Below are 15,310 nucleotides of genomic sequence, written 5' to 3'. Positions count from 1 at the left end.
CCTTCTCTTCATACTCTCAGAAGATATTCCAGGCACATAGTATTCTTTGTTTGCTTAGTTTGTCCTGCTATTCCGGCTCTTGGTTTTCTCAGGATGGAGAAATGATCCCCCAATTGTAATTTCAGACATTACCCTCTGTCTATCCTAGTTTACAAAAGGGCCGTAATTCAATTCAGAGTGGAAACATGAATGCAGCCTCCACCAGATGTTTGTGGATTCCATGAGCTCTGTTTGTGGATACTTCATTAAAGTAATTTTGCTTTTGAAGGAAACGTAAATAGCAAATATGGTTTCGATTGTAAAGAACAATGGAGACTTTTGGGGGTCTGCATTTATGTTGTGATAGCTTTTGTACTGTCAAGATATAAGTACAAATTTTAAAAAGAAAATTCTTTCAAAAGTGTAACTTTCTTTTTAGTCATGACAGGGCTTTTGTTCCTTCCCAAGTCTTTGTTTAGCCCATCAAACTGATACTGAACAATCTTCCACAAACACGGTTACCCCTCTCCTCTTCCCTAAGGACAAGCAACTTGGACCTGTCAGCCCAGGCTTATTTCCCTTCATCCGCACTCAGTGTAGCACTTAGACATGTGCTTAACATTCAGCTAGTGACAGCTATGCACATGTTTAAACCTAATTATTTAACCAAATCAAGGTTTAAATTTGGAGGCAGCTGATTCAGCAAGTTCTTCACCCTATCTCACTTAAATTCAAAAGCACATTTCTGTTAATCAGCTCCTCGCGGCAGGAAAACTTGTGGTCTCCAGCATCCTCTGTCAAGGATATCAATATCAAAAAGCCCAGGTATTGACTGAGAATCACTGCAAAAGGCTAAATATCAACTGGAGCCATGACTTTGCAACTCAGATCATAAAGCTGCACCTGAAATCCTGCTGCAAAGTGACTTACCTTGCCCCGTTCTTCTGGACAAGGTGTCTGTCAATATTTCTGGCATTTTACCCTCTCACTGGAGGGGATGCTGGCTGCTGGCTCAGGCGACTCGGAGGAGCTTTTCAAATCCCAAAGCATATATTTCTTTTCCACTGTGCCATTCATTCATCAAGCTCCTGCATTAACTATTGCCCAGGTGACGCCTGCAAAGAGGAGATAAGACGTGCACGCCTGCACTCCCAGCGCTCCGCCGCTCTGTGCGGGAGGGGACCGCTCTCTCTCTGCCACACGGACCCGATGCTTCGCAGCATCACTGACTGCAGGAAGTTGTAAATGCTAGGGATTTGTAAACTGGTGTTATCTAAGCAAACCTGAAAATAGGTGCTTTTTCCAGGCCCAGCTGAGTAGTTGTTCACGGAGAGAAAGCAGAGGTATATTGGTTTGCTCCCAGGGATCTTTCTGGTTGGCTGAAAAGGCATTAGAAGTCTTTGAGGAAAAGTTAGCTACAGATCTACAGCCAGCGATGTCTCCCTTCAGCTTCAGTCAAGGGATCTGCTTGCTTCTCCTTTGGCCAGACTGTGACAGTGAAATATCAATATTTGGTTAAAGGGGTAAGGAAGAAGCTTTGGATTTCTGGAAGGGAGCTACTGACTGCTTGTTCATGCTGCTGCTTCTGCTATTCGGAGGCTGGTTACTGTCTCTCTTTGAGCTCTGAGTATCTGTTTAAACAGGGGGAAATGCAGCTCTGCTTTGCGGAAACACCTTGTTGAGTGTTTAGCTCTGTTCTGCAGGAACGTTGTCTACTCTAGCAGCATTGTATATCTCTATGGCCTCACATGGACTAGCAATAAACCCGAGCTGTAAAGCCTGGAGCTGAATCCCCCTGCGTCTGTGAGCTGACGCTGTTCATATCTAGCCAACATCGTAACACTTTATTTAGTCTGGGATTGCTGATAGGGCTGCTCAGTGTTGCACGTCTCTGAGGGAAATACTGTCTTGGCCTGTGTACCCACTGATCGTGTGGCACTGTGACCTGCTTTGCTACCATTGCTGGAGCCTACATTAAAAATAACTCATGATTACAGACAGCAGAATGTGACTGCAGGTGAGACTTGCAAGGACTTAATGCTAGCTTTCTACTACATAGCTCCGTGGGGACCTACACAGGGATTATAGCAAGAAATGTGCCCACATAAGACATTGAAACTAGAATTTTAAAAATGCTGGGCTCTGCCCAGCCCTGAGTGTCTTGCTGCCTGCTGAGATCCAGGACCTCAGCACAAGCGTGCCTCACTGCAGCTAGAGCATCAACGTTCGGACACAGGGTCACAGAGCTGTGACTTCCTGTGCCATACCAGTTTGGCTCCTCTTGCCTAACAACACAACCAAAAGGGGAAACTCATCTGTTTAGGTAGCAATGAGTGATGACACTTGGTCTTGTGGCTCATGTGCTGCAATGGGACTGCCCAGGCACGTCCCTGTGCTGTGAATCCCCGCGTGACATCGGGTGAGCTGCTTTGAAATGGATGTGGCAATGCCTTTGAGCCGCCTATTCATGTCCAACTGGCTTTGGTGAAACAGTTGAGGAGGTTCTCAAATGCTCCATCAGCCGTGAACCTGTATCTCTCTGTGCCTTGACTGCCCATGTGCAAAGGAGCGGACAGATCTCGATTTAACCCTCCGTTTTTTCCTGTTTACATTGTAAAGCTACTTGGAGCTTGCACTGTTTGTACAGCCCTGGCCCAGCGGGACCTCTCCTGAGCAGTGTGCCGCCATATAAATACTGGCATAGACTACAGAAAAGCTTCCTTCTCTGTTTCATGGGCTCCTAGAGATGCTGACACTGGTGATAAAGCCATGCCTTTCACTGCAACCTCCCTACCCCATTCTTAGGATGGGTCCATGCTGCATATGCCCTTAGGAGGTTGTTCCTCAAGGTGCCTGTCTATACGCTCGCCCTGGTCCCTCTGCCCTGCCATGCTCATGGCTGTTCAGTTAATTTTGAAGCACTGAGGGTCCAAGGGGAGCCTGGGGAGCTGCGCTCAGCCCTGCCTGCAAGGCCAAGCCGCCAGGTCTGCAGGGGGAAGGCACCGTGCTGTGCCTTGCGGCGTTTGGCATAGGACGCTCCCTGGAGAGCTGCCAGGACCTCACTCGCTCATCTCTAACCAGCATTGTCAGTAAAAGAGAGTTTTAAAGATTTAACTAATTGCCTAAATGTAGCCTTTCCTGTCAGGGCGAATTAGGGGAAGCCTTTATCCTGGCTTTCGGCCCAGGAGGCAGGAGAAGATGAAGCTTGCCACATGCATTTGCGAATACAGGGTCACTTTCTCCTTCTTTAGGTCAGATGCCGATGAGATGTGTTGTGATGGGATTAGGCAGGTGACTACTGTGAAGTGAGATTGCCCTGGCAGATCCTGCGATGCTGGTGACAGGGCTCTGCTGGAAGAAACGAGGATACCGTAAACACTTCCCCAGCCAGCCAGCCGTGCCCAGTTGGACCACTGAGAACCACAGCCGTCACTGCCCTTGCTGCAGCGCTGAGTGAGGGCTGAGGGCATCCAACAGCCTCCACCCAGCTCAGAGCAGCCCAGCACCGGCAAAGGGGCTGGACAGGGCAGGACAGGCTACAGAAGATGGGTCTGGAGAGGCCAGACGCATCCCACTTTCATTCCCCAGCAGCATCTGTCCTGGAATGGAAACCTCTAAGCTGGGTCATCACTGTCGTTTCCATGTCCCACTTGCCTCTGATCCTTCCTCCCTCCTTCTGTAATACCAGGGCTGAGCTATTGAATCCTTCCCCTCTGCACATCCTTCCCCTTCTTCACAAGCAGATCACCTCATCATCTCAGATAGTAAAGATGTAATTGCACAAAATATCTGAATGGCTGCTCAAAGAGGAGGGGAACAGTTTGTTTTCCAGGAAGGCTGAGAAGTTGGGTGACAGGGTGCTTTCGCAGGGTGCCAGTGCCATACACATGCTGATGCCTCTCTTCTCTTTGGGCAGCCCAGTACCCAGCCCAGGGCAGGTCTGTGTATTTTGCTGGGTTGCTGGGTGTCCTGGTCACCCCGGGCAGCTCCCCAGATGCCTCCGAGCCTTACTCTCCCACTTCTCCAACTTACAGCACTGTCTGACTTGAGCCATCAGTAGCCCTGCTTTTAAATTATCTTCTGTTTTATGTCATTGTGCTTTGAGGTTTATTAAGGACGTGGATTAATAAAACTTTTGGTCTTTACTGCTCTCTGATCTAGTGGCCAGCACGAGCCGGGGCACCTGGGGTCGAGGGCTGGTGAGAGCTGCCATTACATCAGTGTAGCAAAGCACCGACCTGTGAAACACCCCATTTGGTTGTGGTGTTCCCATCTGGTGCACAGTCCTTCTCTGTCCATCTGTCCTGGAGACCAGGCTGAGCATTCTTTAGAGCTGTGTCTTACTGGCATGCAATACAGGCTTTTGGTTATTTAATCTCTGGTACACTCAGCGGCACAGGGTTTTGCCAAGCACAGTAGAAGTTTTTGCATTATTTTATATTGACGATGTTTGTCTGCTGTAATAATTTGGCTACGTTTCCTATACATCTTCTGCTGTTACACTGCCTTTCTTTGTGAGTCTCTCTCTCTTTGCCTGTCATACTGGAGTTGCTTTTCTAACGCATTGGCTCCCTAGCCCTGTTATTACTTTTGGCACTCAGTTTGCATCCCGATTAAGCACATTGGCTCCTGTTTTCTCTATTTCCGCATTGGCCTGCTCTCAGGATTCCTCTTACCACTACATTCTAGCACTGCTCTGTGTTTTTATTTATTATTTATATTGCAGTAGCGCCTAAGAGTCCCAACTGAGCTCATGGCCTGATTATGAACATGATGTGCGTTAACAGAGTCTCTTGATATGCCCTTTATTTAGTGTTTTATTTTCCCTGACCATGGCTCTGTTTATTCTGTCAGTGTGACACACTGGTTTCTGGGGTTCAAGTGGTGTAGAGAGCTGTGCGTTCAGCTCTCCTGAAATTAGCTTGAAAGCTAGATCACAGTTATCCCCTCTTCGAGACCAGTGCTCTCCTTGCCTAGCACCTTCTGGAAGACTGAGGACACCCCTTCCTTGAGCGTGCCCAAACCGTACCATGAGCTGTTCAATTTTAGCTAATCAAGTCCAGGATCGCTCACTGTCTGGACTCTTGTATGTGCCATGAGCATTTGCAGCAGTGTGCGTGTCCCGTACACCTCCCGAGGTCCTCATGCCTGCTGCGTGCACACGCACACCCAGGAGCAGATGTCAGGCGTAGGACCAGACATGCCAAAGCAGGCACAGCCAGCTGCGCTCTTCCCAGCATGCGTATGCACGAGCACCTGCCTGATCCTTGACAGCAGCCAGTTCTTTAAACAGCAGGCAACCGTAGCTGAAGGCGTGGAGTTCAGCTGCCAGCAAATATACCCTGCTCTTTGGGAGCAGTTTGGGGCCCAGGACAGCTGTGAAGGTACTGTATGGTGGGGCTCGTGTGCCTCTCTATATTTTGTAGCTTTATTGCCCTGACTGTGACCATGAGACAGTGTGGTATGCCAAGGGTTAAGGGGCAGTTGGGAAAGCGGGGTTTCTGGGAAGGAAGAGGTTTGCTATCAATAAGGCTAGAAGTCTGTGCATTGCGAAACCCTTGTCGTGTAACGTCTGAAAATAAGGCTGTTCCTGGCCTGCCTTTCTCCTCTGGCTTTGGTTTGCACTTGGTAGGTGGTTTAACAGGAATAAAAAGTATTTTGGTGCTGTGTGCTGGTAAATGGTGAGAAATGAAGCAACAAAACACAGAATGGATCTTTTGAGTCCTGGGCTCTGAGCTGCTGTGCTCAACCCAACCAGGTATAAGTTGGCTTAGCCAGGACTGATCTCATGGACTTTCCTGGTGGCCAAAGCTAGGGTGAGCACTGTATTTTCCAGTGAGACGTATACTCTGTGTTCTTATTTTTGCCTCTCTTTTGCCTTTTTCCAGGGTGCCAGAGGGCCTGATGGACCAGTAGGCGAGCCGGGGTCACGAGGTGTCAAGGTGAATGCCAGTGGGTGGCCAGGTTGGCCAAGGCTGCTCTTAGCTGTGTTGTGAAATGCCCTGGACAGGATCAAGGTCACATCCTCCTCCACGAACAGGGGATGTTCAATCACTCCATGAGGATCAACCAGCAGGGATGAGTCTTTCGTGCAGCCAGAGTAAAATCTGTCCAGCCTGGGCATCAGGCCCCTTGCTGCTGGCGTCTGAGACCCTGAATACAGAGGCTTCCACAAACATAGAAGGGCCTCTGCTAAAATAATGGGGTCCTTCACAGGAATGGGAGTAGCTTTAACTGGCAGTGAGTGTGCTTGACTGTTACATCTGAATGTAGCACAAAAATCAGAGCAATTTAACGTGACTGGTAAAATATGACCTAAGGAAATACGTATCCGTTCTGATGTACTTCATGTTAATTAGATCAGGACAGGAAAAAACCACAGGGCAGGAGACGCCTGGTGCAGAGAGAGCCTGGCAGATACCCTGCCTGAGCAGACCCTCATCCAACGTGAGCCTGCTCCATGATAGGCTTTTAGAGGGATGCATGGGAGAGTTTCTCCCTTTGGCAGCAGCCTGATGCGAGAGTAGTGTGGCAAAGCTGGACCCTTGTCCTACCATTGAATGTCACAAACTCCATCCCCTGCATGGCACACATGGCCCTGTGAATGCAACTGGGATGGGGAATCTCCCTTATTTCATGCCCTGCCAGACAGGGCTGTGCCGAGTGTCCTGAGAATCCCAGCTTCCTCCAGAGCAGTGTTTGCTCAAAAAACCTTAGGTCATGCAGCCCATTGCCCACGCTCCCTGCTGGGTGGGGTGTTCCTCAGCACAGGATGCTGGACATTTGACCTCCCAAAAGCTGCAGGGAACCAGAGGTGATATTTGACACACAAAACTGTAAGAGCAGATGGGCTGGGGCAGAAGAGCGTCGCCGATACAGTTCGCGCTCTTGCCAACATGTCTTTGTCTTTTTGCTTTGCAGGGCCGACCAGGGGAGCCAGGCAAGCTGGGGCCAGATGGGCTGCAGGTATGTCCTCTGTGAGAGCATGGTGTCAAACCCCCATGGGGGTACCCACATGTACACAGTGCCCAGGGAACTGCAGCTTCTCCTGGCCAAAGCACCACAGGTGTCTCAGCAGATTCCCAGCTGCTAATTGCTGTAACTGTGTGTTCACAGGGGAAGATGGGTGAGACTGGGGAGACAGGAGCACGTGGCTTCCCAGTAAGTGTCCATCCCTTGTGCTTCCTTTCATAACCTTGGTTTCACCTAAGTTTTGGGTCCTGGTCCAGGAGGAAGAACTTGGACAGTGTCTCCCACTTATGGGGCCACCTCTCCACTCCTTTTACTGGAGTGTTTGAGATGCACATTACTGCCGAGAGGCATGAAAGATTGCTATGGGGTTGGAGCTGACCTTGGTGTTTTTAATTTTTCTAGGGTATCCAAGGACCTTCTGGACCTCCAGGAGCAAAAGGGGCTCCAGGCGACCCGGCAAGTGTCTTATCACTCTCTCTTCATCTGTCTTTCCTTGCACACACACAGATACTTCATTTCTTTCTCTGTCTGTCTCTTCCTCACCACTCATTCCCATTCCCAGCTTCTCTGTCCTTGCCAACTCCAACGTGGTCAGAGATGTGAAAGACTTGGCTAGAGTCCTAGGAGGCATGAGGAAAGACAAGGTCAGACCCCTGGAAAGCAAAAGGGGGCCATGGATCAACCAGGGAGAGTGTAGGATACAGCCTGGGATGGATTTCGGAAAGGAAGGGAGAAAAGAAGGGCAAGGTTGGGTCTGGGACAAGGTCAGGTGTAACGGGAGGAGTTGGGCTGGGCTGGTAGGTAGAGCAGAAGCGAGACCAGGAGGGAGGCTGATGGTGTAAGAACTGAGCCCACAGCTTTGGGGAGGCACTGGGAGATGACAGGTGAAGACACAGACCTGTTGGAGGGCCAACAGGACACCGAAGCAGAAAGAACGGTCATCTCCTGCTCTCTGTGTCTGTGGGGACTGACCTGGACTGTGAAGCGAGAGGGTAAACCAGGCGTTTTCATTTTGCCAACCGCAGTTGTTTTAGGTGGGAGCCAGAAAGATGAAGGGCTGTCTGAGCTGTTTGCCTGTTAAGGTGCCTCAGCACAGACATTTCTGGCTTTTCCATCTCACTGGCCATCTCCTGCACGCTGCGTAGCTCCACTGTGGTGTGGGAGGGAACTGGTGTTTTATCTTACAGGCTATGAAAGTGATGGCCCTTCAGAAATGAAAACAGTTGTATGAAAAGAGCCTTGTGTCTCTGTTTTTCAGGGTCCACAAGGACCACAGGGGCCACCTGGGCCTTTGGGAGAAATTGGGCATAAGGTAGGTCTGATCTTTGCTCCTATTTGTCTTCCCCTTGCATCAAGGGTGGCAGGATTGAGAGAGGAGTAAATGTGCAGAGGTGCATCCTTCCACACCTGGGGACATGAGCAGGAAGGATTTCCCTCAAGTCTGAAAGTCAACTTCCAAAGCAAACAGTGAAAATCAGAAATTCAAGCATCATTTTCATCACAGCCCATAGACACCCAGTAGGTAGACGTCCAGACCCATCTTCACAGCAAAAGAGACATTTCAAAGCTGACCACACAAACCAGCGTGTCCCAGGCATGGCTCTACAACCACCTTTCTGCACCAGGGACCAAATACAATAACAATTCAAACTGAAAACTGGTCTTTTCTTTCCCCCTCGCTGGTGCCATTGCTGACAAGACACAGTTCTGTCAGCCAGCCTGGATTGCTGTGGCGGTTCCATCCCAGGCCACTGCAGCCAGTGGAAGAAGCTCAGAGAAATCCTTTTGCTGCTGACGGTGCTTTTGGGTTGCCGTTGCCATGAAGCAATGGCACAAACACACTATAACCAAAGCAGCAGCAGCTGCCAAACAGTGCCCTGATGGAGTGCAGGAGATGCCTCCATGGTTTCCCCTAACTCGTCTGCAGTCTTGGCTTGATTTCAGTGCCCTTGAAGTATTATAGTCTTGGCTGTTTATACCAGATGTGCCAGTTCCCCTTGGGGAGCTCCTTTCCATAGGTCCCGAGCTGTAATATAGATATGATGTTTCACTTGGTTGTGAAAACAGCAGCAAAGGTGCCTTTTAATGCAGTCTACTGCAAAGTGTATGAGTCATGAAAGTTTCCATTCTCATGGCTGCTAGACTGGATGGAGCAAGCTCTCAGCGTGGTAAACCACACTGGGGAGCTGGAAAGCTGCTACCGAGCCACTCTGGATGTTGCCAACCAAGAAAGTACAGAGCTTTATTCAAATTTGTGACTCTTCCAGGAGCCTTTCTCTGCACTGGCACCTCTGGAGAAACCAAAGCAGGATTTTTGCTTTCATTGGAGCTTGCATTTTCTAATTGCGTGACTTGACCATTTGTTCGTAAACCCAACATGTGCCCTGCTCCCTCCTCTGCTTGAATCTGTTTCAGCAAGCCAGGAACTGGCTTTATTCCCTGAGCAGCCGAGTGCTCCCTTGACTGTGTGTTCTTTTTTCCTTTATTCCTAACTGCAAAGAGAAGGGAGGTTGTTGTCCGGAAAGCAAATATCATAAGTAAATAAACCACTCAAATCCTTTAAAGACAAGCTTTGCTGTCCCATCTTTGGGCTTGTTTCACAGATTCTCATTTCCCATGCTTCCCAGAGGTAGTAGAACATATACAAAGATTAAAGCTCCTGATCGATCTCTGTACCAAAGGTATCTAATGAACGTGACCCCTCTATCGCAAGGCTGCACGTGGCAGCTGGACACCGAGTAACAGTTTGCAAGGTCATTCTCTCATCTTCCCTCTTTCTATCTTACTTTCCATAGTTTTCCAGGTCAGGCACTCATTTTTGGCTCTCTGAGGGATGCCAAGCCCCTCTGCCAGGGTCTATGCTCAGATAGATAGGGCCACGTTATCTCATCTGCCAGCCACTTTCTTTCAGCTCGTACAGCCTGGCAGCATCCCTGGGCCATGGGTTTCTGGTCCAAGCCCATCGCTGGCATTAGGATGTTTGCTGGCCCATTACAGCCAGAGAAAGCGTGTGACGGATGTCAAGGCTAATCTGGGCAAAGTTTGTGCTGGAGGGTTTGGTGTAACCTTGCTGTTCTTGGCTCCCTTTAGCTCTCCTGGAGCTGGCAGTACCGTTGTGCCCCTGCCTCTCCGGGAGCATGGGGCCAAGGGCTCGGCTTGAGGCTGTGTCATCTGGGGCAGCTGCTCCTGCAAAGGCGCCTGCAAACCCTGAGACTGTGTTAACGCTTAACTCTAACTGAAACGAGACTGGTGGTGCAGAGAACGTGCTCACACCAGTGGTAATGGAGAAGTGGGGTTGCAGGAAGCAGGGAGCAGGCAGCAAGAGCACAGCTGAGCATTTTTGTTATCCACTGTATCAGCCAACCTGATACAACCCTTTACAACCTGATACGGCCAACCCTGATACAACCTGATACAGCCAACCTGATACAACCCAACCCTTGTGAAGGGTTTTTAAGTCTAATTCTGGACCTTTTTCCTTCTTTCCCAACTAGTCCCAGTGCTGCTCCCCGGCGTGGTTACTAACCTTAGAAATCAGAGGGGCTGGAAGGAGTTAGAGAGAGGTGCTTGGCAGAGGAGGCTGGGGGGCTGCCACGGGGCTGGGGAGAGGGGAGGCGTGAGAGCCGAGCAGAGCCCTCCCTGGAACCGGGCACAAAGGGGTACTGAGCCTCTTTGATGCTGCGTACCCTGAGCCAGCTCCGGGGAGGTAATTACATTGCAACCAGGGCTCCACCATCCCAGGAGAGCTCTGCTAAAGGAATTATGTCTTTGATCTTGCTTTCTACTTGGTTACAATGGGTTTTTTCATTATCTTTTTTTTTTCCAGGGACCGCCTGGTTCAATGGGACAACCTGGCCTTGCAGGTGAACCTGGCATGAAGGTAAGAAAAATGCTGTAATTTTTAGTGTAATTTCTAGTATTTAGTGTAATTTTTAGTGTAAAAAATAGTGTAAAATTTAGTGTAATTTTTAGTGTAATTTCTCTGTCAGACCAGGGAGATAATAGCAACTTCTGTTCCTGTAGAACTGGGTAACATTGCAGGTTCACCCTCCAGCAGCCAGAGCAGACAGCAAATTCCACAAAAGATAAAGTTTAAGAAATAAAATCAGGTTAACTTTAAGCCCTTGGTTACAAATTCCTGAGGCCTGTCCCAAGGGGGAGGCTGTCGGTGCTGGGGAGAAGCACGGTCCCAGGGGTCTTCTGCTTCAAGAGCTGTGAAGGGCCTTGGAAGTGAAGCTCAACTCTTGCAGATACAAAATCTGAGTGGAGAAGGGAGTCCTCGAGACCCAGAGAACCAGGCAGCTTCTAATTTGAAACAAAAAGAGTCTTAGGAAGGTCCCAAACTTAAAAATACCCTCAGACAAGGTCCTGCCACAGTTTCCAAGCCTCAGCTCTGTGGGAACTGAACTCCTCTAATGGTTATGGGGGCAGGGTGCTCTGCTCCAGAGCCATGAATGCACCTTCTTGTCCACATGGAAAGGCCTATAAAAACCATCTCTTTGTTTGAATAAGATCCCTGTGCTGAGCAGCTCAGAGGGGTTTTTATTTTATCCTAACCCCCTTTCCGCTTGGTTTGAAGGTTCGCTCCTGTGTGGAGAGCTTTGAACAGACTCTATGTGGGGATTAAATGCAATTTCCTCTTTGCTGTTCTTCACTCCCCACCCCCAGCCCCATCCTTTGCCATGTTTTCCTTGGCAAATCTTCTGACACTTCACTGGAGCTACCGTGTCTTTGGCGTCCTGATACTGCACGAGTGTTTCAGCTCCCGTGCTCCTGGCTGCCCTCCTCAGGAACAGGACACGATGATTTGCACAAACACCCCTTTACCCGCTGTCAGTGCAACATGTCCTTGCTGGGGAGTCAGAGAGTGAGAGTCCCATGCTGCTCCTTCTCCGAAGCTGGGAGGTGCTGGGACAGGCTGGGATTGCTCTGGGCAGTCATCGCTTGCGGATCAGTTTGCTGTGGGATGAGATGTATGGATGGGTCAAACCTTTTCCCCCTTGCAAAGCGGTTGGCTTGGATGGGCACACGAGAGGTACCTGCCCTATGGCCACTGTACCCCCAATGCTAAATGGCAGCCTCACAGCCCGTCACTGAGATCCATTTGTTTGCCAACTCAAACACCTTCAGTTCACTCGTTTTGGTGCCATCAAAGATTCAGTTGCTTCTCCACCCTCCTCAGTCATGCTGGGGCTCAAAGAGCTGTTGGCTTTCTTCTCCCTCGCTCCAGCTATGTGTCTGCTGCAGCGCTGCATTGCACCCAGCATTGCTGCTTTTCCTGCCAAAGGGACATGCCAAAGGAATATCTTCTGGCTCCGCAGCTGCAGGCAGCACAAACCACTCCTCAACCCCTGTCCTGTTGGGCATCATTGCAACAGAGCCTGCGAGGCAAGCGCTGGCCCTCTGTGAGCAGAGGTGCTGGTGATGCCAACCTGCCCTTTGGACCCCCTTGCAAACTGAAGTGGAGGTGTTTGTGTGGGAGGAGGAAACAAAAAGTCAAAATGAAGGGTTCAATAGGAAGTGCTTCATGTTCACTCACTGTCGGTAAACAGCTTGTCTCTGTGTCTGTGGTTCCTTCTTTTTAGGGTGATCCTGGCCAGCTGGGAGTCCCTGGAGAGCAAGGCCTCATTGGCCAAAGAGTAAGTACAGTCACCTTCTGGTAGGACTTCTCTGCTGTACCAGTTCCCCAGAGGCTCTGTTCCCTGTTCACCCACAGCCTGGGCAGACAGACCCTGCTCTGGGCATCCCGTAACCCTTTTGGTCCTTGTTTCTTCTGCGGGTGGTGGAAACACCTTCCTTGCAGAGCCTGTCAGCTTGAGCTCACCAGCTTATGTGAACCTCCCCGATGCTACAGTGCTGCTTTGCCAAGTGCTGTAACGACCTGGCATATGAAAGGGGCAGTGTGGGAACAGACCCGTCCTGTTCCCTGGCCGAGCACAGCCAGGAGGGTGCAGTCCGCACGGGGCAGGGAGATGCTGGAGCAGAAGGCAGGCATTAAACAGGGAAACACTGGCTACACTATGCACACGTGGGAGGGAGCCAGGGACAGGATGAATGCATGGACTGAAGCCAGCAGTGGCTCTTGTCCCTTCTCAGGACTAAGGTCAGTTGTTCGAGCAGGATGGGGAAGCCCCAGATTAAATGAATACAGACTGACCCCCCTTTTCAACACAGGGAAAGGTCTTCCCACAGGCCAGCAGCGGGGTCTGTGGAGGAGAAGTTATGGCTCAGAATAAAGCAAGAGGCTGAACTCCTGCTCTTGCTCCAGGAAGAGCTTGTTCAGCATTAGGGTATGAGATGGGACATGTGTCAAAGTGCAGGGCTGGGCTCCTGTCACTGCAGCCCGACTTGCTACCACAAGTCAGCTGCTGAAAGCAGGGGGAAAAAAGCATATTTGGGCACAGCCTTACGTTGCTTGCTTCTGTCCTGCAGGGAGAATCAGGGCTGGAAGGGGACAGCGGGCCACCCGGGCCGGACGGTGTCAAGGTAAACCTCACTCTCGTGGCACAGTTCAGCTCTCACACATCTCCATGTGCTCAGCTCCCCGTGGCTACCAGGGGCAGGTTGAAGCCAAGGGGTTATTGGCTCCTCTGTGCAATACGCCTCTGCCCTGCTCCCTCCAAGGATATTTTTTCTGCAAGCGCACATAACGGACTCCTCCTGTTTCACTCCTCTACCCACATTTTTGGCATCTGATCAGATCTCCAAAAAGGTCAACTTCTTCAAAATCTAGTTTCCAACAATTTGTCTGTTTTATTTGAGTCTTTACAGATTAATTTTCCAACTAATCAGGAATTCCTGGGCCTGGCAGGGGAAATCAAGAATTGTCCATCACTCTCCCCTGCACCACTGACCAGAACATTGTTAGCAAGTAAAGAAACCAGATCCCCTTCCTCTTGGCAAAGCCCCAGGCGCTCGCTCAGGGCTTGCACTGCGCTCTTTATCTAGCTGCTGTGAGTTTGCTACCTTGCCTTTGGAACAGGACTCTGATTTCTGTCCCTGCACAGCCGGCCTTTCCAAACAGGCCAACAATTTTGTTCCATGGAAAGAAAAAGCAGCCGGTCCCACAACAATGCAGTTTATTGCTTCGTTCTAGTTGAAGTATTTGCCGTGTGTCTCTACCTCTGCTCATCTCTGAATGTTGGACCAAAAGACTCCTCCTTAAAGACAGTCAAGACTTCTGCATTCTCTTGCCACCGCTGTCCCCAAGAGTTCTTGAACCAAACCAGATCTTTTCAACCTGAACGTGTCTCTGGACAGTAGAAGAGCCACTGCTCACTGCAGGAGCATCCGTTTAACCAGAAGAGATGTTGCTGTGCTCTCGCTAACGCGGGTGCAAGTGGAGAACGACTCTGTCAAGGCTGATGGGTTGTGCAAGTGTGGGTGCTGCTGTCAGTACGGAATGGGCCTTTTGATTGTCTCCATAAAATTTTGTGCCATCAAATGTAAGAACGGTGATTTGACATGTTAGCTGCTGCTCGGACCACAAATCCTTCACAGGGGCAAGGTGACACTGTTTTACAGCATTTATTCAAGCCCTGGGCTGATTCCCATTTGGCAGCAAGAGCCAAGCGGCCACTCCAGACAAACCTGTCCTATTAAAAATCTTTCAGCATCCTGAGCTCAGGGCTTCTGGGTGAGGCAAGGGAGACTTTCAGATCTTGTCTGCCTGTCTCATTCACGTGGGAGGTTCAGGCCTTATTGCAGGAGCAGCAAAGGGGTTCGGATTACCCTGTGTAATGGGTGAGTTCATTCTCCTCCAGCCAAGAGACTTTATAAAAAAAGAAACCTGGTTTTGTTCATTTTTTAAATGTCAAGTGTATTATGACTCATCCTCATTCATCTTTTTGCTTACAGGTTCTCTTCCTCTCAGACTCCTGAAATACTAATTATGTGGTGGGTTTTTTCCTTGCAAGAGCCATGTACAGTGACCCATGTGTTGTGTGGGTATGAAAAGCTCCTACTCTCCTCTCTTCTGCAGGGAGACAAAGGAGAGCAAGGCCTGGAAGGAGAGAAAGGAGAAAAAGGCAATGAAGGACTGAAGGGAAAAGAAGGACCTCCTGGATATCCCGGCATCACAGGTGTCCGAGTGAGTCTGCAAAACCAGCCTGCTCACCCCCATAGCCAGTCCATGGGTTTCCTATAGCAATCGGTGCTCTCCACCTCGAGCTGCATGGGCAGCCATGCATGTATCTCAGATCGCCGGAGTATGAGTATTGGCCCAACACAGCTCCTGCGCTCTCCATAGGGCCACCTGCACTCTGTTTTCCAAATTAGCAGCTGCATCTTGCGCCAAAAGCATCAGCGGAGCACTGTGTGCTCTTGTCTAAATCCCTGCGTGCAAGATGACTTTAACCTT

The 15,310-nt window shown here is 49.9% G+C and overlaps 1 protein-coding gene across 1 annotated transcript in view; it reads left to right on the top strand.

The window, feature by feature from the left end:
• Nucleotides 1–15,310, top strand: part of COL27A1 (collagen type XXVII alpha 1 chain) — a 164,343-nt gene that overhangs the window by 110,274 nt on the left and 38,759 nt on the right. The window contains exons 29-37 of the mRNA XM_072883342.1: nt 5,868–5,921; nt 6,901–6,945; nt 7,096–7,140; nt 7,354–7,407; nt 8,210–8,263; nt 10,778–10,831; nt 12,537–12,590; nt 13,384–13,437; nt 14,933–15,040. Of these exons, the coding sequence (XP_072739443.1) occupies nt 5,868–5,921; nt 6,901–6,945; nt 7,096–7,140; nt 7,354–7,407; nt 8,210–8,263; nt 10,778–10,831; nt 12,537–12,590; nt 13,384–13,437; nt 14,933–15,040 (522 nt within the window). The remainder of the gene's footprint in view (nt 1–5,867; nt 5,922–6,900; nt 6,946–7,095; nt 7,141–7,353; nt 7,408–8,209; nt 8,264–10,777; nt 10,832–12,536; nt 12,591–13,383; nt 13,438–14,932; nt 15,041–15,310) is intronic.

This window comes from Ciconia boyciana, chromosome 18 (assembly GCF_034638445.1).
Source record: "Ciconia boyciana chromosome 18, ASM3463844v1, whole genome shotgun sequence".
NCBI lineage: Eukaryota > Metazoa > Chordata > Aves > Ciconiiformes > Ciconiidae > Ciconia > Ciconia boyciana.
The sequence above is the reverse complement of the archived record's forward strand: the minus strand, read 5'-3'. Positions and strand labels throughout refer to the sequence as shown.